This window comes from Pteronotus mesoamericanus, unplaced genomic scaffold, assembly GCF_021234165.1.
Source record: "Pteronotus mesoamericanus isolate MK-2021 breed Mesoamerican mustached bat unplaced genomic scaffold, CSHL_Meso_final scaffold_533, whole genome shotgun sequence".
Classification (NCBI taxonomy): domain Eukaryota; kingdom Metazoa; phylum Chordata; class Mammalia; order Chiroptera; family Mormoopidae; genus Pteronotus; species Pteronotus mesoamericanus.
The window spans coordinates 6,287,528-6,310,659 of record NW_026555320.1 but is presented as its reverse complement, the minus strand read 5'-3'; the positions used below and the strand labels follow the sequence as shown (position 1 = coordinate 6,310,659).

General features: G+C 59.9%; 1 protein-coding gene across 6 annotated transcripts in view; it reads left to right on the top strand.

Annotated features, from left to right (window-relative positions):
- Positions 1-23,132, top strand: part of ITPR1 (inositol 1,4,5-trisphosphate receptor type 1) — a 223,293-nt gene that overhangs the window by 133,242 nt on the left and 66,919 nt on the right. For 2 of the 6 annotated variants that reach the window (XM_054594639.1, XM_054594636.1), the window contains 7 exons: positions 929-1,077; positions 1,845-1,956; positions 6,725-6,757; positions 13,519-13,554; positions 14,535-14,582; positions 19,170-19,302; positions 21,122-21,312. In XM_054594639.1, the coding sequence (XP_054450614.1) occupies positions 929-1,077; positions 1,845-1,956; positions 6,725-6,757; positions 13,519-13,554; positions 14,535-14,582; positions 19,170-19,302; positions 21,122-21,312 (702 nt within the window). Of the gene's footprint in view, positions 1-928; positions 1,078-1,844; positions 1,957-6,724; positions 6,758-13,518; positions 13,555-14,531; positions 14,583-19,169; positions 19,303-21,121; positions 21,313-23,132 lie in introns of all 6 variants that reach the window. The other 4 variants (XM_054594637.1, XM_054594635.1, XM_054594640.1 and 1 more) reach the window with 2 other exon arrangements.

The window sequence follows — 23,132 nt, the reverse complement described above, 5'->3', positions numbered from 1 at the left end:
GCTTCCAGATGAGCGATCAATCACCCGCTCTCTGACCCCTGCCCAGGACGTTCGGGCCCTGGTCGGGGTGAGTGCAGTGCCGGGGTCTCTGCCGCGCAGACCTCCTTGTGTGGCTGGCTGCTCCCACGTGGTTAGGGCTTGTTCTCTCGGTGACGTTCTCAGTCACCAGGCCGCGCGGCCTGCGGGCACGTCTCTTGGAGATGATCTCTCGCCCGTGTCCAGCCTTTTGCCTTTAGACGGTGTGTGTTGTGTTGGTTTTGCTGCTCTTTCAACTTCTCTCTGTTTTCCTTTCCTACAGCTGTGTGTTTTGCATTTGAAGACCATCATGCTCTCAGGGTACATGTATGCAGCATGTCGATCCAGCATGTTCGTTCATTTGTGTTCTCATTTTCGTGCGACTCTCTAGTCCATGACTAATTCCTACCCAGTGAAAGTAATGGGACCTGCCCACAGGCACCAACACGGGGAAGGAAAGCAGCGCCCGCCCCCCGGCCCCCGGCCCCCGGCGATGCCTGAACAGGAGTTGGTGCATATCCTTTAGGCATTGCTGTTGCCTGTAAAAGTTGGACCATAGAGCCCGCACTATTGTTGGACCATTTTTTGCACTCATATCGCAGACATGTTTCCATGTGGTCGAATGTACCTTTTGCGTCATATCTGCAAACACACGGAATGAGCCCCTGAGTGGTGTAAAGGCCGTCTTGACAGAAGGGCTGGTGGGGATGTCGCCCTGTCTCGCCTTTGTTTCCTGCCCCCGCGGCGGATGCCTCGGGGGCCCCGGGCCACGTGTAACGATCGGAGTTAGGCGCCCGCCGGCCCTCCAGCTCCTCTGGCCTGGCCCGGTCTGGGGTCGTGCTTTAGGGGAGAGCTGAGCGTCCTGCCCGTCCCACGCCGGGCAGCCCGCTCACGAGGCTGCACATCCTTCCAGGACATCGTCTCGGCCCTGGAGGACCGGCTGCGGCCCCTGGTGCAGGCGGAGCTGTCGGTGCTGGTGGACGTGCTGCACAGGCCGGAGCTGCTCTTCCCTGAGAACACGGACGCCAGGCGGAAGTGCGAGAGCGGCGGCTTCATCTGCAAGTGAGGGCCTGTCGCGGGGGCCGGACAACGCGCGGTCCCTGAAGGAGGGGATGCAGGCCCGGCGTTGGACCCTGACGCCCGTGGGCAGGCGCGGTGCTGTGGGTGCGGAGGTCTCCTGACGGCAGGCCCAGCGGGCGTCTTCCAGCCCCAAGTCCTGACAGCAGCCGGGGGCTGCGACAAGGACCCGAAAAGGCCTCGCCCCTGCTGCCCGCAGCGCACGGACGGCCTGAAGCTTGGTAGTCGCCCCGTCTCTGCCTTGGCCCACAGCCTGAGAAAAGGAGCTGTCCGTGCAGAAACCTCCATTTGACATGCACCCCAAGGCTGGCTGTGGGCGGGGCATGGCTGTGGGCTCTGCCCCGAGTTCCCCGCTCTGGGCCCCTCGCAGGGTGAGACTGTTGGGGAGGGGACAGCACGTGTTGGCCCAGCCGTTGCTGTCCTGAGGGTTGGGGCGCTGCTGGCGCGTTTTCTCCCCGTTCCCAGCAGCCCTCAGGGGATCTATGAACAGCAGGTACGCACAGACCCACCTTTGCACCTCTCTCACCTCTGGGAGGGTGGCCCGCGGCCGCCCAGTGAGCGTGCGTGCCGTCACCAACCAGCAGGGGTCGCCGTTGGGACGCCGTCGCTAACTGGGTTCTTAGGGCAGGGAGTGGCCCCCGGGCCCTCGGTCACTATTTGTTCCTTCACTGTCAGTCTCAGTGAGTGGCCAGCAAAGTGTTTTTTAAGCAGGAGACGGGTGCAAGGGCTGTAACATGTGGCTCCCTATCCAGGCTGATAAAGCACACGAAGCAGCTGCTGGAGGAGAACGAGGAGAAGCTGTGCATCAAGGTGCTGCAGACTCTCCGGGAGATGATGACCACGGACCGCGGCTACGGGGAGAAGGTGAGCAGCCGCTTCCGCACACGCCCGGCGCGGGGCGGGGCGGGGCGGGGCGGCGGCCGCGGCCGCAGCGTGTTTCCTGCCCCGAAACATCTCCCTGTCCCCTTTAAACCTCAAACACGTGTCGCTGTCTTTTCGAGGCCACGTGCCACGTAACCTGTTGTTAGAGGACCCGTGATGACACGGTGCCCCATCTGCCTGAGTTCCCGCCGGGGGGCTGTGCGCCGCAGTGGGGGTGCCCGCCGAGCTCCCCGTGCACTCGCTGGCCGCTCTCCGCCCAGACGTTGCCCAGTGCTTCCTGGCGTCAAGAAACGCCCTCCAATTCTCACGGGAACCCAGGCAGGCAAGCGCGGCACCACGTCCACTGGAGGTCGTGAAAGGGGCGGCCCCTGGACGGCGCCACCGCTGAGCAGGGCGCACGGGGGATGTTCCCAACGCCCCCCGAGGCCCAGGCCCGAGCTGAGTCTCCGCGGCTTCCCCTGGAAGGTGATGCCATTCACTACCGTGCCCCAGGTGCCAGCGGCGCGTTTCCTCAGCAGGCAGACACTGGTCTCCTGCGGGATCCAAGGGCCCGGGAGCTGTTTTCCTCAACTCCGAGGAGACCCTTGGTCGGGAAGGCACAGCCTGCCTTGTCAGGCGGGGTGGGGGTGGCCGGCTGGTGCGGGCAGGGAGGTCCGCAGGGAGCTGCTGTGCCACCTGGGCAGCTGCCTGTCGTTGCTATCAGGGCGACTCGCCATGCGAGTTAAAAGATGAATAACCGTTGACCAATTAGCAAATAGGCATCTAGAGCTCAGGAGGAATTCTGTGGAGAAGCCTGCCCCAAAAGAGCTAATACACAGAAATAACGGCAGCAAAGAGCCCTGGCACCGGGGCGGGAACGGCGAACACCTGGGGAAAGGAAACGCCAGTGAGAGCGGAGGGCGCCCCAGACAGATAAACGACACCCCTTTATTCCACAAGATCTTTATTTTCCTCAAAGATGGCTTTAGACACGTATTTTAAACAGGACTGTAGTTACAGAAATTGACACTCCATAATGAGGTGGAATCCACAAAAGGGGCCTTAAGGAGCTACAGACGTATTTGCACCTTGGGGACGTGAAACTTGACTTTCAGGCGTGGAGGCCGCTCTTTCCTCCTCTTTGGCCTGTCTGCTCCTTTCAGAACGGAGGTTCTTAAAGTAAACCCGCCTCCAGCAGCTGCCCCCCCGGGGGCTGTACTCTGCCTCCCTGCGTGCGGTTTTATACCGTGGACGGGAGACGCTGTGGGCGCAGGCCGCGGCTGCCGCTGGTCAGGGCCTCCAGGGCCCCCTGGGAGGGCAGCCGCCTCGCCGCCCTTCCCGCCCATGGTGCCCCCGGGAGAGAGAACATTGTCACACAGCCCTGAGATGCTGTGGCAGAGCCCGGGGCTGTAAGGAGGCAGGAGGCGGAGGTCCCCGTGGGAGGGTCAGCGACCAGAACCCGGAAGAGGTCCATAGGCTGTTGGTCAGATCCCTGTCCCGCTGGCAAGGGAGCCACATGCCTGGGCACAGGGAGACGTGGAGGCAGGGTGGCATTTCTTTCCTGTCTGATGGCGGCTGCCGTCGGCTTCATGAAAGCAGAATCGCCATAGAGGAGTGTGGGAAATGCCACCAAAGGTGTTCTACAAAGAGTCCTGCTCCGGCCAGGAACATTCCAGAATCTTCTAGAATCCCACATTGCCCAGGGACAGTCCAGAATCCCGTGCTGGCGAGCAGCTCGGCCCTGTGCCCGGTCGGCTGGAAAACACTGCTTCCCGCTCCCGTTAGTGGGACCTTAGAAAAGGGGCAGGGAGGGGGGCATCACGTCCTGTTTCTCCTGCCCCGGCAGCGGGCCCGGGCCTTGTTCACTCGGGCTTTTGGAAAACGCCTTCGATGCTCGGCCGGCTGTCCCTGGTTGACTGAGGACGTGTGGCATTCAGCGCGGGCCGGCTCATCCCGGGGCAGGCGGGGGCCCGGGGCCACGGAGCTGCCCTTTCTCAGGCAGACCCCTGGTGTAGCTCGCACGGGAGGCGGCGCGGCCTGGGTGCCGAGGGCGCGGGGAGGGCGCTGGCGCTGCTCCCACCCCCTTAGCCCGGCTCTCCGGTCGGTCGCCCGCCTCTCCACGGAGCTTGGCCCGGGACCGGGCCTCCTGGGTGGGCGCCGGCAGCGCCTCGTCCAGCCGTCATCTTTCTGCACACGGGGCCATGGCCGGGAGCGAGGGGGCGTCCCAGCACCCTGCGTGTGGCCGGGGCGAGGCTGGCCCCGGGGTCCCCGACTCCCAGGCTGCGGCCCTGCCTGCCCCCCCACCCCCAGGTGGTGTCCGTGCGTCTGCGGACTGAACCGTGTCCCTTAAGGACGGGCAGGCTCAGATCCCTTTACTCAGCCCCACTTCCTCATTTAGCAGTTAGGATTTAGTCATGGGCACAGATGAAAAAGAAAGTCATTCCTTTTTCGGCCTAAAAACATGAGTGTGCTCGTGTGGGTCCGTGTGAAGGGAGGCCCGTGGGAACTGCCGCCCGTGTTACCAAACGGAGTAAAAACAGAGCAGAACCACTTCCACTTTCTCAAGGCTGCGGGCGGCCCCACTGCGCTCAGACGTGTTGTAAATGCCCCCGCGCACCCTCTGGTTACGCCCAGCCCCCATCGGGGCGCACCTCCTGCCTCGGGGCAGGTCAGCCTGGAGGAGACAGGTGGTCACTGCTGCTGCTCTTTTACACAGGGCAGTCGGGGGAGGGGAACACAGACTCCCAGCGGCTCAGACGTTTGCCCGGGGTCAGAGCTAACAGTGAGGCGCCGGGCACCCGAACCCTCCCAGCCAGCCCCGTTCCAGGGTCCCCGCTCCTCCCCACGGCGAGCTCGTGGGAAAGTGATACCATCGCGCTGTGTGGAGGCCCACCCCCCAGTTCAGCCTTCCAGTTTCGGTCGTGTGACGTGGGTATGCAAATGACAAAACGACCCTGAAAGCAGGACTAAACACCCAGCCTTTGGCGGAGTCTCCACTCGGCGTGTGGTGACTTTCCAAATCGTGGCTGTCACAGCGTCATCAGAACCTGTGACTTCAGTCAGGTCCTGTGCAAAGGAGCCAGATCAGTGACTGGCCAGGGGTCGGCCCCCTTGTCTCAAGCCACCCCTAACCAGTGCCCGTCCAAGGGTATCACGCAGGATGGCGAGCCAGCGGCTGGTTGGAGCAGATTGTCCCAAAAATGAAATCATGATCACTTAGGAATTTAAAAAAAAAAAAATCACCTTTAACTGTTAACGTCTCTGAAGTGCAAAGGACCAGTAATGTGTATTCTTTCAGACAGTGGACAACATAAAATAGACATTAAACATCATCCCCCAAACAGCAGTTTAAGACATTTTTGTATGACCCTTGTAGCTATCTGTCTTATATATTCAATATTATTAAACTTTGAAATTTTATTAGGACATCATAACCACTTGCTGATTAGAATGCCTCCTAATCTGCACCTTTTAACTATAGATTAAACCATGTCCCTGTTTTTTTTTTTTTAAAAATCCTTCCATTGCTGCACATCTCTAAAACTGAACCGGAATCTCTAATTCAGATAACTGTGAGGCCCCGAGATCCTGCTGGGAAAGGAGGCGCAGTTAGTTTGCGTGTTGGCCACTCTGTAGCCGACTGTAGGTTTCGTATCGAGCTGCTGTTATTAGTCAAAGAGTTTCGGAAAGAAATCTAGAGGCCCAGAATTCACGTAAAAGGATACCTTAGAATTTATCTAAAGTCCATGTTCCCATCTGCACAGGAGCGGCTGTGTTCTTACCAGAGTCTCTGACCATGCGTAACGCCAGGGTTTTCACGCCACGCGAATCCTCAGTCCCCTGGTCGTTACCGATGCTGCTTTCTCTCTGTAAATAGAGGGTGTATTAGCATTTCAGGTGCCAGCGTTTCTAATAGCAACCTAAATTTCCCCGATGTGCTAGATATTGACGAAGCATGACAGAAGTCCGTTCGGGTAGTTCGTCCAGCCTTAAACAGGCATCGCCACGATGGACACTCTTTCCCTTGAACTCAGTGCTGATACATTGTCACCAACACCAGCTGAAAGGACGCTGACCACCTTCAGGGAGGATGTTTTCTTTTGTCATCAGCAGGACCAGGGCGTGGGGACGTGTGGACGTGGGATAGGCATTTGGTCCTTGAACAGCGCAGATTTGAGCTGTGAGGAACCATGTAGGGGCAGATTTTTTCCCGTTGACCCGCTCAGGCCCATGGGTTGGTGCTGTTCAAACCCGCGCTGTTCCAGGCTCACCGGCGTTGGTTTGTCGCTGGCCGAAGCCGATTCTGACTCATCCCAGCTGCAGCCTGGGCCCCAGACCCCTGCTGGGCCTGGCCTAAGAGGGAGCCCGCTCCTTGATGCGTTGATCTGACCCTAGTCATTCCCCACCCCCTCCTAAAGGAACACAGCTCTCTATGGGACAGGCCCCCACCTCGCCCCTACCCCGTAGGGTTGTCCAGAGCCACGGGCGCACACAGCAGGCGGCACGGTTCCGGGCCCGCAGTTACGTTGCCTGCGAGGCTTGGCACCTGCCATGGGAACAGACCGCAGCGGCCTCCTGCCCGTTTGTTCCCGAGCAGGACACATCAGAGCAGGTGTGCCTGTGAGGCAGAGTGGTGTCCAAACTGCCATCAAGCAAGGTGCCACCCGGACGTGTCAGCCACAGGACACGTCGACAGCGACCTAACACCGAGCTCGCTTGCATCTCCTCTCCTAATGTCTCCTTCTCTCTCTCTCCCTTTCTTCTCTTCCAGCAAATTGCCATCGATGAACTGGATAACACTGAGGTCCTAATTTCCCTTTTTTTTCAATGTTCTGTGGTGCTGTTTCCATGACGCATTTCCAGTGCGCCCTGTGGTCTGTCCCCACCCGCTGTCTCCCTGTGTGGATGTGTCCCGTCCTCCCTGTCTCTTATCGTTAACCTTCCCATCAGTTTGCCGGCCGTTTGTCCCTGGAGGTCCCATCTGAGTCGCGAGCCGGTTTCCTTGCCTGAGATGGGGCTTCACTCGGTCTGGAGCCTCCACCGACGTGGTGGCCGGCGTTGGCCTCTCACCTGTCTGAAACCCAACGCTGACGTCATCCCCAAGAGCTTTTCTTCCTGTAAAGCATCAGATGCAAAAAGGAGTAACCGCTTTGGTACAGCTTGAAAGTTTTTAAAAGCCACTATTCTCTGGGCCTCTGTGCCGGAAGGCGCTGAGCATGGCGGGGGGCCCCCTTGTGCCTTGCCGGAGTGCAAGTCCCCAGTGCTCGGGGGCTGCGGGCGCCCGGTCTCCTCTTTGGGGCTCCGCCGGGCAGCGGGGCAGTTGACGTGCCACCCGAGTCGGCCTCCATACGTAGTCCCTCCTTGGGTATGAAATTCGCTTCGCTTCCCGGAATCACCCTGGAGACCGATTGGATGAGTAGTCACTTTCTTTGGGCTTTTGAGGCCTTGAAATACTTAGTTTTGTGAATATATTTCAAGATGTCTTGCCGAGTTTTTAGGCTACAACACACATTTGGGATATGGTTCTAGAACAGGTTAATTTGGGGAATTGATGTATGCAATTAGGGGACTTTCATTGCTTGGCAGATCGAGCACACTGGAAGAAAGTTTTAACTTTCAAAAAATAACTTTATGATCTGCTTCTTTAGGTGTCTGTCTCCCCTTCCGGGAGACCGCTAGTACTTCCCTGGGGTGGGCTTTCGCGGCCAGGTAGAGCACCTCCGCTCTCGGGTCCACCACCTCCATTTCGTGCTAGGGATGGTTCACAGGTGCCTAAGGCAAATTGGCATCCAGGATGGAGACTGCAGAAGTGAGTGGTTAGGAACTTGGTCCAGCCCCTCGGGAGCAGAGTTCAGAGAGGTCAAGCGCCTTGCCGCAGCCTACACAGCTTGCGCCAGCTACCCTCGGACCAGCACACGGCCGGCTTCTAAACACACTTTCTCTACGTGAGTCAAATGTGAGCAGGCAAGGAGGCCGTGCCCGCTGCAACGGATAGAAACTGGGAAGAACAGAGGGTTGCGCAGAGGCGCGATCAACCGCTCTAACAGCAGCGCTTTCGGATGCTTTCTGTTGGGTTTTCTCCCAGGCCGTGGCTGACCCTGAGGTGCCTGCCGCACCCTGCGACGCTCTTGCTTCGGCCTCCAGTTGCAAATGCCTCGCTGACTTGAATTTTCCCTCTGGTATGAGGAGGTCATGTTTCTTTTTACTTAAGCACAAATTCAGCCTGCAAAGGCAGACCCCTCTCATCGGAGGCCGCGGAGTTATTATTAATACGCTGTTTTGCTCTGTAGTGATCAGTTCATGTGTTTACTCGCTCAAGATAGAACCTGGGTCTCCTGGCTGGGAGTGAGTCGCTTGCTTATGGAAAGATCCCACAGTCAGAGCAGGTGTGTTTATAATTGTGCTCTAGGAAATAGAATACTGTTTATGAAAGAAGAATGTTCTGGCAGCTACTCGGATTCTTTGAAAATTCCCTGAGGAAGCAACTGTGGATCCCTTCTCCCTCGTTACCCCTGGCAACCATCAGAGCCCTGGGACAGGACCGTCTGTCCCCAGGCCCCCGGGCTGCCTGGTTGGCCTTTACTGGCAGCGGCTGTTCTGGAAACTCCCGCAGCTCCTGCGGCGTCTCCCCCGCCGAGCCATTGTCGGTGTGTGCGGTGGGGACCTGCAGCCGCGGCTGGAGCCTGGGGAAGCTTAATGAGGCTTCATGCTGCTGCCGGGACACACAAGGCCTGAGCCAGAATCGCAAAGCCACGTTCCCACTTCGGAGGGCGCCGGGGAACAGCCCCAAGGCCACGCAAGGCACACCTGTGACCTCGCCGTCCCCAAGCAGAGAAGGCCGCCACCGCTGCGTGCGGACGGCCAGCGGGCACCTCCGGAGAGGCGATGTGCCGCGGACGACTTGGGGACGTGCCCAGAAGCGTCCCTGAGAGCCAGGGAGAGCAGGGGCCGCCCGCCTCCCTTCCCTCCTTCCTCTGCAAAGGAAGAGGTGGGGTCCCCATCCCTGCGCCCGGCTTTGCCTTCTCCTCGGGGGCCAGGGGGGCGCTGGCGCGGGAGGACAAAGCGACACTGCTCGGGTTCATGACCCCACTCACTCCCAAGTGCCCGGCCGGTGAGTCGTGACACCTGCACCCACTCAAGTCAACGCGTGGCGTGTTCCCGTCAGCCCCGCGGCGGCCCCTTCTTCCCGTCGAGCTCCAAGCAGACAGTGGCGGCTGCTGAAGACTGTCGTTGGCGTGACTGACACCCGTGTGTCTGTGCCATTCCAGACACGGCGCTGGGGGCCGTGGGGAGCGTGGAGCCTCAAATACACCGTGGCTGCCCTTCTGGGGCTCACGGCTTTGCGGGGAGACAGACCATAGTGCGAATCAGTGGGAAAGGGAAGCCGTTAGCCGGGTACGGCGTGAAAAGGAGAGCAGGGGCTCGTGAGAACATGCCCCTGGGCCTTCGAAGTGGGGAGGCCAGGGGACCCTGCCAGCCGCTTTTCCAAACTGTCAAGTGCGGCGCTGACAGGGAAGGCCGATGCAGCGCCGCTGCCTGTGGGCCAGCGGGGGCTCCGCCTCCTTTCCACAGGCGGGTCTTGGCGGGGTTGGGGGTCAGCGCGTGGGCCGCTGCTCCACGGACAGGCTGCACGTGCACGGAGGTGAGATGGGTTCCTCGCGGTGAATTGCTCACCTGGAACCATGGAGCCCCCGGAGCCCCTGCAGCCAGCCCACCCTCCTGCGTGGCCACGAGACAGCGCGGCGGATGCCCCTGCGTGTCGAGGGCGGCCGCGGCCAGCTCCCCACCCGACCCCGGCTGCTTTCCCCGCAGGCTGCCCCTGCCGGCCTGGGAGCCCCCGTCGGGGAGACCTGCACAGTTCGGGGGGAAAGAGAAGCAGAGTCCTTCCGTCTCGCCTTCAGGGGGCGTCCGCGTGACGTCCACGCAGGGTGGCAGTGTCCTATTTTTTTTTAACAGTGCTGGGTTGGGCAGCTGCCAACGTTCGGGCGGTGGTTACATAAGAGCGTCTTTTTTTTTTCCTGGAATTTAGGCTCACTGCTGATGTGTGACCTTCAGCAGGGGCTGCCAGCAAATGCACTGGGGCTGTTTACTGTCAGGCGCTGGCAGCCCCGCGCAGGCCGGCTCTGCGCTGGGCGCACAGGGTGGCGGCGGGGGGCGGGGGGAGGGGCATTCGCTCCCCCTCTCTCTCCTTTTTGTTTTTCGTTGTTTGGTTTTTCTTTAAGAACTGAGGTTATTCCGTAATGACTGGCGTTGTATAATTCAGTCCAGTGAGAAAGCGGTTTTTTTTGTTTTTTTTTTTGTTTTTAAATGAGTTTCACCGTTGCGTTGTGATGGACTTGCTCCGGGAAATAGAGGTGAAACTAAATAACTTCCGCTTCTTTTGTCTCTAAGCACAAACGTCCTTAGAAAAGGGTAATCTTCTAAAAAGCTAGGTAACTTCGATTTTAGCTCAATTTTCTTTCAAGGGCCCTGCACTCTTGGCGCGGGCGCTCAGAGGCCGGTGGGGGACGGCCCGGCGCACCTGCTCGCAGCCTGTCCCACGCGCATCTGTGTCGCTGCTCTGAGGTTATGGGTGCGCGAGGACTGGCTCAGGGCCTCAGAGGTTATTACATGCGCTTTAATGTGCTGATAACTGGGTCTAGAAAACTTACATTGCTTGGACTGCATCCCACTTCTGCTGGGGTGGTCCGTGGTAGGAGACCTTTTATTTTAAAGGAAAATTCTAGAAGCCCAGAGGTGGTAGAGGACTTCGTGTTGAAGGCGGTAGGAAACTAAGGGCATTTGCACGTCTGCGCTAGCCTGTGTGTGGCACACGGGGGACGGATGGAGGGCGGGCGGGTTGCAGGGGTGGATGCAGGAATGCGGTAAGTTTGATTTTGCCAACTTTGTCGAAACGCACCAGGAAGACTTAAGATCAAAGAAAAGCTGTGCAGAGGCAGCAGAGGGCAATAGTTGGCTTCTGGGTTCAGAACCCCGTTACCTCGGGTGGCTGCTGGCCACCGGCCGCCTGCCGGGTAGTGGAGGGGTGTCGGCCCCCGGGGGTGGGCTGAGGTTGGGGAAGACAGGCCTGGGAAGTTCAGACCGGCCCATTCGCTCAGCACGTCCTCCCTTAACGTGTGGCCATTGGGAAGTGGCCTTTCATGTAACAAAAAGCCCGGCTCGGTAATAAAAATGTGCGGAGAAACTCAATCCGTTCATTTACTAAGCACAATCTTTTCCATGGGGTATTACGTATTGTATTTACGGAGCTCTTGTCTGGTTTGAGCATAGCTTATTATGAGGGCATTTTTCAAAATCGCGACTTGCCGATGAAACACCCTCTTCCTCAAGGAAGCACGGCAGGAGCCCTCATAGGAGGAAGCGCTTGTAAAGGCTGTTGGGGTGTCCGAGTGGGTCACAGCTAGAGAGCTGGCCGGTTAGCGATTACGAAATGAAGTTTACCGAAAATACACCAAGCGTTATGTAATGCCTTGGTGGGAAGGCCCTTGATGAGTATCTGCTCTGTCCCCTTGAACTTCAGGTCAGGCGGCCAAGCGCCAGGCCGGGGGCTGGCTCCGAGGTCAGCTCCGGGGTCCCCGATTTTCCCATGCTGCTCCGTGAGGGGAGCGCATTAAAACACGCTCAGTGTGTTGCGTGTCTCCTGAAGCTGCAAAGAAACCACCCCCTGTTGTCTCAAAATCCTTCAAGAAATGTTCAAGGGGAAAAGTTCATTTTAATTTCTGTCTTAAATATTGAATTTAAAACCAGGCCTGGCAGCAGTTGAGGGGAGGCACACGAGCTTCAGCACAGTCATAAAAGGCATCGGAAACCATGGACCTCAGAGTGACTGAAAAATCGCCCTGTTCTACCGAGGACCGTTCTGGAAGAAGTCAAGACAGCCCTTCAGACACAACACCTCAGACAAGACGGGAGAGAAGCGACTCCGCGGTTCTCCCTGTCACCACCAGTCCCTTGAGCTTTGGCCTTGACTGCCAGGGACCAGTACACCCAGGCCTGGTACCCTCTTGTCCTGTCACCCGGGGTCCGTGTAAAGGATGGTTGGCAAGCGCGGGGCCAGTGCAGAGCCGGAGCTACTCCTTTCTCGGTCTGTCTCCCGCCACCCTCCAAGGCTGGGGCAGCAGCACGAATGTTTGCACGGTGTCCGTTCTTCAGCCGCCAGCGCACAGGGCGTAAGGGCTGAGCTCAAGGGCGTCCTTGGATCGGGACTTTACTGATGTCGTGTCTCCAGTTTTGTCTGTCTCGCTCCCGTCCCTTCTGCCAGCCCCTGCCTCCCCGCCCCCACACGAAGCTAAGCCCCCTGGCAGGGGGTTCTCTCCCAGGCTGGTGGGTCGCACTCCCGTCAGGGGGCGTTCTGTCCGGAGGGGCGTTCTGCTCGGCCCTCCGACGCCGCCTCGCCCCGGTGGGCCAGTTTGAACTTTGGGCTTGAAGAACTACCCGCATCTCCACCGTCTGACCTGTCAGGAACAGGAAAAAAGACATGAGGTTACATTGTAAGCCGGATAGGAAGGACGTTTTTCCCGCCTTGGGAAGCTGAGCAGCAGAGGGGGGCCAAGCTGGGCCGGCAGCCCTGTCCCGCGTGCGCCCAGCCCCTGCCCTGGCCTCCTGAGCCCTCGGGCTGCGAGGTGTGCCCGTTGCCACGGCTCCTCGAAGCAGGCCAAGGTCACTCGGCTGCAGCAGGACCTGGGCCTCTTTTCAGCCCCGACCGCGCCCTGAACCGGCCGGCCACGCCGGTGCGTGACTTCGGCCCGGGGCCGCCCGGGTGGGGCCAGGCGCTCCCGCCAACAGCTGTTCCGGCCCCGAGCGCAGCCCTTTGGGAGGGGGACCGTGGGCGCCCTCCTCTCAGGGGCCCGCACTTTGCTCCAGCCACTTCTCCTTTAGCTACCACACACACCCTCCTTTACCCCAGCTTCCCTGGGCCACCCTGGTCTATCTCCCACGGCTTGGAAATAATGAAATCGGGGTGGGTGTCCTCGTGGTCCGGCAGGAGTGGGGCCTGGGAACTGATGGAGCTCCAGGGGGAGGCGTAGGTGTGCATGCTGGAGCCCCCTTTCTGCCCCCAGGGGGTGGCGTGTTCAGCCCCTGCTGCAGAGCCTGCAGGGAGTCTCACCCCAAGACAGGCATGGGTGCGGTACCAGAAGGAGCTTGCGTCGGGGCGGTTGGTGGCTGCCCCGGGTCCCCAAGGCCCCCCTCCGGCACCCCGTCCCCCCGACCGCCCCCCACGGCCTCTGTGGGGTGCGCTGTCCCGCTTCTCTCTCTGGATGAACGAGGCACAGATGGCAGCGGCTTTTCCTTGAACCTTTGTTCTTGGACATGTTCCCTCCTCCTCCGTGGTTGTCTGTTCTGTTCCTTGTTCTAAACGTTTCCCCGCCTCAGCCCAGAAGTGTCTCCGGGACGGCCACGCTCAGGTCCATTTAACAGAGACAGCGTGGCACCCGCCGACGGCCGGCACCCTTCCCGTGTGGGCGCCGGGCTCCCTCGTCTGTGGTGTTGCTGTCGTCTGCGTCTGTCCCCGGGCCCGGCTGCGCGCGTGTGCCGTCACTAACCTGCGCTCTCTCGCTCCCCCAGCCGCCGCCAGCCCCGGATGCGGAGAGTCCGGCAGAGGTGCGTGAGGTCGGCAGCGGGGCCGCTTCCCGGCGTCCTGCTTGGTGTCCAAGTTGTCGTGGAGCCGTGTCTGCCCCGGCAGCAGGTGCAGGGGTGGCCTGGTGGGACCTGAGGTGGCTCTCGGGGCGGGACAAAGGCCCGAGGAGCGGGAGCTGAATGCGGGACCCTCCGGTGGCGGAGGTGCCGGCGCAGTCACGAAGCGTTCAGTGGAGACCCCCCGACCGGCGGCCCCATCCCAGGCAGAGGCAACAGGCCTTTGCAGTTCTGGGCACAAAGGCACGGCTTTGGCGAAAGCTGCTCAGGGAGGCAGTTTCCCGGGGCGCTCGGTCGGTCCCCGCCACCCATTGGGGGCGCTGTGGAGTCAGTTCGGGTGTCCTTAGAAACCGTCCTGAGACCCCGGCAGTGGAAGCAAGTGTGGGCTCCCTTTGTCGGGAAGAAGCCTGTGGAGGTTCTCAGGACCTGCTCGGCGGGCCACGGGCCTTGTGTAGCCTCCCGCCGACGGGCGTCCCGAGTTCTCCCAGAGCCCCTTCCCGGTCACTGGCGGCCGGGGCCAGGAGAGCCACGCTCCGTGTGCGTGTGTGTGTGTGTGTGTGTCTGCGCGCGGTGTCTCGTGCACGTCCTCTCGCATGTGCCCCGTGTGGGGATGCCTGTCTGAGCCATGGACGCCAGCCCGGCCGAGTTTGCCTTGTCACCCCTTTGGGCTTTGTGTAGAAGTCTGTGTGACAGAACTTCATTTCATCAGCTTTACAAAAACTGAGGGCCCCAAACCCTTGTGCCTGCTCAGTCTCAGCGGCGCCCTGGGGCTGGGGCTGGGAGGCCGTCCGCAGCACTCGCCTCCATCTGGGGAGAAGCAGAAGTGGCCCTGCCTGCGCCCCCCACCCCCACCGGTGTTGGTCTTGGCTGTCTGTGAGCGCGCGGTGTCCATTCGTGGCTGATGTTGCGGGCATGCACTTAAAACGGCATTTCTGCGTGTTTAGCAGGAGCTCGAACCGAGTCCACCCCTGAGGCAACTGGAAGACCATAAAAGGGTACGTAGCCTTGGGTGTTGGGGGCTCCCTCAGCCATGCGCTGTGGCTGCAAGACCACTTTCCTTGTTGACACTGGTAAAGCCCACATGGGCCAGGACCAGTCACAGCCAGTTAGGCAGGTCCCCCTAACGGGCCTCCGCCTGTTCCCACCTGCTCAAGGCACCACGCCCAGCAGCCCCGCACAGCAACTGACCGCCCGTCCGGGGGGCTTTCTCCTTAAGGGCAGCCTTAGAGTATTTTCTCTGTGAGTAACAGGGGATCACTCTGGGTGATCTGTAATGAAGACAAAGATGTTCCCAGTCGCACCACCCAGCTCTGAAGGTGGCCAGCGATTCCGTTTCCTTCCTGCCCGTGTTGGCGTGTGAGCCCATACCCCGCACCTTTGTTGTCATTGTGATTGTTCGTGCGCCACCTTCGGCCCCTGCGTTGGTTCACGTGAGACGATGGCTGAGCATGATCTTTGAAAGCCGGCAAGCCGCTGCCTGAGTCCCACCGCAGCAGCAGCGGCAGCCGCTTCTCCTCTGACAGGACGCGAGCGAGCGAGCGGGCCTCTGGGCAGGTTCCTGGGGGGGGGGGGGTTCCGCGGCCGAGGGGCGGAGCTTCCCCGAGGGGCGGAGCCGCCTTCCCGGGGCCGCTGGCCAGCGTGGGCGGCACGCACCCGTTTCTGGAAGACAGCCGGACATCCCGGTTTTCTGAGCACTTGTGCCAGTTGCTGTGCTGAGACTTCTGCACGTTACCTTGTCTTTTTCGTCACCACTGGCCTTGACCCGGGGACCCAGCCTTCGTCCCCATTTCACGGAGATCAGACGGCGAGCAGCCATCGAGAGGACCCCCGTGGAACGGTATCCTCGGGGTCCTGGAGGATCTGTGCCTGAGAGAAGTGGGTCGCGGTGGCCTGGGTTCCGCTCACACGCCTGGTCCCACCGTGTCCCAAACCCTGTTTCTTCTCTTGTGGCTGTGATTTCTCAGGCCACAACCAGAGAGCACAGGTCCCCGGGAGCTGTCAGCTTGCCCTTCCCCTCCGGCGTCCTGCGGGTCAGGACCCAGGGCACCTGCCACTCGTGTGTGTCCCCTCCTCACCTGCCCCAGGACGCGTGGCACCGAGCGCGTGAGCTGTGGAATTAAAGCAGCTTCAGCCTCCCACGGCCAGGCCTCACCTTGTGGTTTCACCCCCCCAGACCTCAGTTCCGTCTCCCGTGAAACGGGGACAGCAGCAGCCTCCCTCCCCGTGGCCTGTGCATGGGCCGCGCCCCCGCAGCGCTCAGCGCAGTGGCCGGGCTGTGCCAGGGAGGTGAGCGCTTGTTAACCCCGTCGCCTTGCAAACGGAGACGCCTCAGCGGTTTGGTAGGCAACACACGGAGGAAAAGCCAAGCGTTTCTCAGTTGAGTGCTGACGAAGGTGCGAAAAAGGCTCCCCGCTCCTGTGAGACACTGGCCTGTCCTGAAGCCCGGGGTGTCTGAGTGGCTGCAACCCAGGGAGGCCAGAAGGTCGCTTTCCCCCTCTCTGGCTCCTTAGCCACCAGCCCCACTGACAGACACCAGGCAGCTTGGTCTCACAGCTGTGCATCGCTGCCTTCACATGGCACAGGGTGCAGACGAAACTCTGCCTCTTCTCAGTCGTACGGAGTGGCGTCTGTGGACTCTCTCATCAGAGACAAGCATCTGATATTTGCACACCTAGGTGAAAACTCCAGGAAAAAGCTAGTAGTGTTTTTCTCACAAGGGTGGCGTGGCCACACATCGCAGCTGAAGGAGCGGCGCCCTGGCGGACCGCTGTTCCCCGTGTCCGCCGGCCCGGCGCCTCGGGGCAGCTCTGCGCTGCCGAGCGATCGGCAGCCGGGTGGTGAGGGCAGGCGCTTCTGTGCGGGTTTTAGTTCCTCCTGTGTTGACCTGCTGGCTCAGAAAAGCAGAGTGCTCCCTGAGCTCCAACCACCACGCTAGGCATTTGCATAACACTTAATGCTGCTTATTTGATTTGTCTTCTTTGCCTAAAATGCTCAGTTCTTTTTCTTTCAGAAAAAGAACAAATCTCATTTTCCTTTTGGGAAGAAAACCCTACATGCTCTCTCTTGTTGTGGTACTTTATTTATTTATGGAGAGAAGGTGAGGTAAAGATGTCCCGAAACCTTATTAAGAGGCGGAAAAAATAAAAGTTTGTGGGGTGGGCTGTGCACGTGTGGGTTTTTACCCCCGTAATGAGCACATTTCATGATGTTATGGGGGAAAGTGTACCCCTTGATGCATCTATTGCTATGGCAACCGTGAAGTCTCCTCCTCCCCACACCCCAGGAAGGAGAGGGGGCAGGGTAAGGAGAGGTCCCTTTGGCACTTGGGTTTGGCACGCTGGCTGCCGTTCTGAGGCCACGTGTTCTTTGCCTGCCTCCTGCTTTCTTTGTGGGTGGCAAACCATGGTCTTCCAAGGGTCCCTCAGGACCACACGGAGCAGGAAGCAGAGCCGCGTGGCTCCAGCCTTCCCCTCCAGGGACGTAGGGCGCTGAGGATGGGGATGTCCCCGCACGGGTGCGGGCTGGCCGGTCACCCTGCCTTCCAGCACGCAGCCCTGTGACCTTCCCAATTCTGGCCGCGAGGGCCTCATGGCCACCTTCTCTAACTGCAGCCCCCAGGGCCTGGCCCAGCCACCCGCCTCCCCAGCCGGGTGCCGCGGGGCCCCAGGGGTCCAGCCAGAGAGCCAGGCAGCTTTGCTGCCGGCCTCCCTCTTGCGGGAGCTCAGAGGCGGCATCTCAGTGAAAGACCGTCCGTGGATGTGTTTCCAGGTCGGAAGGGGGATGTCGCATGCCTCTCCTGTTAGAGTTGTCACGAAGTACCTTTTCTTCCCACTTCTCCTTTCTTAGAGGCTTTCTTGAATGTTCCTTTGCAACTTGTGTTACTCTTATGAAGCTCGCCTTTTACATCACCACGCTCGCCGCTACGGGAGTGTCAGTGGCTTTGTATGGGGCCTGGAAGCTCGAACACCAGCCAAAGCGTGGTTTTCAGAGTCATTAAAAAATCATCGTACTAAAAGCAATTTACTTAAAAAATTACTTGAAACACCCCAGATCGCTCCCCCTTGGCAGCACTCGTGGAAGCCTGCATGCGTGCTCAGCTGAGGCGGGAGGTGAGCTTTGCGAACCTCTGGATGCGCCTCCTTAGCAGACCCACAACGAGGGATGAGAGACATGTGTGGGAGGAATGGAGAGAGGAAAGTTGATGTTTTTTTATTCCCTAAACTTTCATATCAAAAGCTATACCATCGCCTTCACTGCCCTCCTCCCTCTCCTGCGCACCCCCGCCCAGTTCATCCCAGGGTCTTGGACCAGCAGCGCCAGTGCGCAAAGGAGGGAACCTTTGTGGCCTGGGACCTCCCGCGGGTGCCGGAGGGCTGCTGGCCTCCCCGCCTCTCCCTCTCGCTGCTCCCTGCTCCATCGCTGCCTCTTACGAACAACCTCCCCCCTCCCACGCTGGAAGTCTCCAGACCTATTCTGGGAGCTTATTAACAAATCACTGGAAATTCTCCTGACTCATGTTACAGCCACAGGTCCCATAGCAGAGCTCCCAAGTCTATTTTAGAGACCGGCCATATGTCAGCACCTCTCCTCTGCGAGACGCCTCCCCTGCCCCTGGCTGCTGTTCCCAGGAACGCCACACCTCCCTGCCGGCCCTGGCAAGGAGTCACGGGAATCCCTACAGCCTGGCCTCAGGCTCTCTGGAGCTTGCAGACTAAGGGGCGGCCCGGAGGCCCCTCGCGGGACCCCAGCCTGGGCTGCGCGCTGCTCTGCAGCGCCCCAAGAACAGAGAGCGCGTGAGAGATGTGCGTCTTCCAGCAGGAGTTGTGGGAAAGAGTTCCTTTCCCTGAAGCCCTTCGATGTTTATACTTCCAATGCTTTGTGTTAGGGGAATGTTCAAATACATACAGAAGGCCCCCGGAGAGTTTTAAGGACCCTCTTTCGTAACAGCTTCAACAGCTCTCCACGCCAGTCCCCTCTCGTCTTGTTCACGCCCCTCCCTGCGCCCCGGCCGGCCGCTCAGGGTCAGCGCCCCGGCTCTGTGTGCTTTCTGATGCCGTCCGGCGTGGGCCAGCCGTTGTCCGTAGTGCACTTCACCCCTCGCTCTGGGCTCCTTCTGTAGGAAAGGTGGACTTCCAATTCGCTGTTTCCTCCTACGCTCTTACTTGGGTATCTCAGTGTTTTCCTAGGATCCTGGGAATAAACCTGGTGCATCAATAACATTCTTAGCTCACCCTGGGGAAGGTGACCTGTAAAATGTTCAATTTGTCTGATTTTTATTGGCTTACCCCAACGGGACTTTTCGGGCTGTTTTTGTTATTTGCCCTGCAAAATTCATGTTCTGTGTTCATCGCTGTGGGAGAGAGCGCATCAGCTATTGAAATATTCTAGATTGCTCCTTTTTCTTTACGACCTGCTTTTTCCTGAGAAAACATTGACGGTGTCAACTGGGGAGTTGCCCATCGCGTCTGTCAACCATTTGTGTCCTCCCTGAGCAAAACCCAGCCCTGCCCACCCCAGAACCCCTGTGCCACCCAGCCGTGCATGGACCCCGAGCCTGACGTCCTTGTCCTGTTTGAATTAAGGGTGAGGCGCTCAGGCAAATTCTGGTCAACCGTTACTATGGAAACGTCCGACCGGCAGGAAGGAGAGAGAGCCTCACCAGCTTCGGCAACGGCCCGCTGTCGCCAGGAGGACCCAGCAAGCCCGGGGGAGGAGGTAGGCCACGTGTGCCGCCGCGTGCCCCCTGCCGTGTTGCGACGGACCAAGGCGTTTGGGGCCCGTGTGTCTTCAGCACCTGGTCTGCCGTTGGTCTGCTCTCAGATCGATGTCTCCGCGCCTTCACCCGTGGTCCCGGGTCAGCCGAGCCTTTCGCCCCTCGTTCCCGCACAGGGCCCCCCCCCCAGTGGCACTGGGATGCCTCAGGGAACTTCGTTTCATTGCAGGTGTCCCAGGGTCGCTAGGACCCCCATTTTCCCGCAGGGTGGCGATGACAGGAGCAGCGAGGATGATGAAACCCCCGTTTCCTGCACAGTTACTTGTGCCCAGGGCTCACCTAGTACTTGGCCTCCTTCATCTGGTTGCTCCGGCAAGCGGCCCATTGGGTGGTGGGTGCTGCCATCGTCCCAGGGTAGCAGGGAACGGAAGTTGCTAGGGACAGGCCTGGGGCCTGAACCCGGCATATCTGATTCCAACGCCCGTGCCAGGTGCCTTCCCAAGCCCTTAGGGGAGGTGACCCCCCAAAAAAACAAGCAAACAAAAACCCCTGTACAGAAATCTTCAAAACAAGTCCTCAAAAGTGTTGCAAAACACTGAAAGCTTGATTGTAGGCGAAAGAAAGTTGCAAGAACCCTGAGCGCAGCTGTGGGTGTTGGTGTGGGCTGCTTTCCCAGCAGCTGCCGAGGGAGGATCCTCGTTTCTCAGCAGGCGCAAGGCACAGCGGGCGCTGACCGCCTGGAGCACGTGGCTCCGGGGACATTCCCGTTCCCTGGACCCTCGCAGAGTGCCGAGGGCTCTCGGGCCGTCCCGGGACAGGAGCTTGGCTTTTCTCCCAAAGTTCCCGGCGATTCTCAAGCCCAATATCCTCATACATGGCCAAAACGGCTCCTCCTCACTCAGCAGATCAGGAGGCCCTGGAAGCACCGTGGGGGGTGGGAGGCATGTGCAGACGGACTCGGCTTTCAGAGGGAGCCATGGGAGAAGATGGGTGCCCGCCTTGCACTGCGGGCCCCAGGGGCCTGCACAATCAAGACAAGAGCCGGGGCGGAGCGTCGGGATGGCGCTTGGCAGGGCAGTGCTCAGACGGTCCCCCTCTCCTGGAGTTGTCCCATTTTCTGTTGTGCATCTGCGTTTTGGTGCTTGCCAGTAACAGCGCAAGGCGCGCTCTCAGACACGTTCCCAACGTGGGACCCATCCCGGAAGGGCGCACGCCTCTCCTTGAGTACGTCCGTCCATCTGCTCTGGAGACCCCCGAGGGCAGGCGCTTTGTTTGCCTGGCTCAGGCCCCCACCCCCAGCTCGTGGCTGCAGGCCACGCCCGCAGTGAATGTTGAACAAATGAGTGAATGAACAAACGAGAGAATGAACAGGTAGCTTGTGTGAGAGGGCGAGCTCGGGGCGAGGAAGGATTTGTCAGGGGGGCCGAAGCAGTCGTTACAGGCTGCCCTTCCTTTGCAGTGTTCTCAGAAGTGTGTAAGTGTGGTTCTTCTCTTGCCCCAAGTCCTCGTATTCCAACATAACAGAGAGCCCTGGCTGGCTGGCTGGCTGGCTGGCTGGCTTCGGGTCTCTTTGCAGGAAAGGTGTTCGTTCGTTGTGCCCGCCTGAGACCAAACACCGTCTCTGCAGCTTCCCCGGGGGTGGTCTCCGGCACGGGCTTCATCTCTGTGCCGCTAATCAGTGCTTGGTCATTAGAATCGTTAAGGGGGGGAGAGAGAGTGCCCCTGAACAGCTGAGCGCGTGACGCGTGGGTGCGGCCTAACAGGCAGGAAACGTCGGCTGCTCGGACCGCGGCTGCTCAGGACGGTGCTCCCCCTCCGCAGGGGCCGGCTCCGGGTCCAGCTCCACGAGCAGAGGGGAGATGAGCCTGGCCGAGGTTCAGTGCCACCTCGACAAGGAGGGCGCCTCCAACCTGGTCATCGACCTCATCATGAACGCCTCCAGCGACCGCGTGTTCCACGAGAGCATCCTCCTGGCCATCGCCCTTCTGGAAGGAGGCAACACCACCATACAGGTAGGAGGCGCGTGGCTGCCATGCGACATCCTCCGGGCAGTGGCGGGGGTGGGGTGCGGGGCTGGGGACTAGACGCCCAGGCAGCGCAGGACTCCCGTGGGAGCACGAGCCCCTCCTCAGAGTGTGGCACGCCGTCGTCCTGAGAGATGGGCCCTGGGGATCCCTGGCTGCGGTCATTCGCTGGCCGTCCAGGACTGGCTCCAAAGCGTGAGTTACGTTCCCCCCGGTGGAAAAACAGGGTGTACAAAGAGAGTGGCCAGGGTCTGGAACACAGTAGGTGCCATGAACGTGTGTTCGGCGGACGGAGGAGCAGAGTAAGCTACCGCTTTCACCCGGGATGACCCACAGGGACGGTGAGCCGCGCAGGCTACTTGGAGCTCATATCTATGTCCGTATGCGCTGCAGCTGTTCCTGGCTGTAAACGTCCCCACCTTTTAACTGGAAACTTCAAGACAACCAAACTGCTTTGACCAGCAGGGAAAAGCCAGGCTAGGCTAGCCAAAGATGAGTAAATGATTGTTTTGTTAGCTGGGTGTGATACGTACTTAAAAATAATAAAAACTAGAATTCTTAGAAGTCCTTAAAGGAGCTGTTTTAATGAATTTTAATAAGGTATACGTCAGGTAATATGTAAAAATGGCAAGTAAAATCATTCCCTAAAATACTTGACCCCCTTGTCCTCACGCGTTTTCCCACCTTCTGTGGCTCGCAGCGGGAGGGCCCCCACGCCGGGCGCGTGCAGACGCGTGCGGTGGTAACAGCGTCACTGTGGTGCCGTGCGTACCACGCAGCCCTGTGCATGTGCTTGACTGGACGTGGCAGTCTTGGCCTTGACTGTGGACTCAGAGCCCCGGCCGGGGAAGCCTTGGTCTGCTGTGCAGGCGAGGAAAGGGCGCATCTTGCTGTGGGCAGGTGCCCCGGGCCAGCACACCAGGCGGGGTACGGGGGGGGGGGCGGCGCCGGTGGGATGTCAGCCCCGCGGTCCCCTCCCGCCGGGCACCCTGGGCCCTGACATGACCTCCTGGGGGCCCGCCTCCCCCCCGCGGTCCCCACTCACCCGACACGTACTCTCGAAGCTCGTCGTGGGCACTGCACTGGGGCAAGGCACGTGCCAGCGGCAGGTCCACTGCAGGCCTGAGGTGTCACGTGGACGCCTGAGTGTGGCCTGTTGGGAGCGCCCTTTGATTTGGGGGCGTGGCATGTCGGGCAGTCCTCGCCGCCCACGCCCGCGGCCGCCACGTCGAGGGGCCTGCGCCAGCCAGTGGGGGGCGGTACGGAAACGCTCCTCGCCTTTGAGCCTCATGATTTCCAGGTAGGAGACTGAGCATTTATTGAGCACTTGCTGTGTTCCCGGTGCTCTCCTGGGAGCCACGGGGCAACGGCTTCCAGACACCGGACCCCGTCGGTCTGCGCGGACGCCCCGTGGACCTGAAGACGAGGCCGTGGGGTGAGTTTCTTTCAAGTCAGACGGACGGGTTTGAAGGACCGTCCGGGCATTTTCCCTGGCGTCACGTCTCCTCCCGTTTTTGCAGCTCCAGTGTCTTCAATGAAATGGCGTTGACAGTGGGGGACAGTTCTGTTTTGCTGGGTCTTCCATCAGCCCTGCGAGGAGTTGGGAACTCAAGTTATACTGTCCCCTCCCCGTTGGTTTGTAAAGCTTTACTCATTGGAGAAACCCCAGAGGCGCAGCGTTCAAGGAACGGCGCATCTGGGCGGCGCGCACACGTGCGCGGGGCACCCGGGAGCCGCGTGTCGGGATGGCCTGCGGGGCTTTCCAGGGGTGAGACGATGCTGAGGGCCCTCGGAGGATGGGGTGCCGA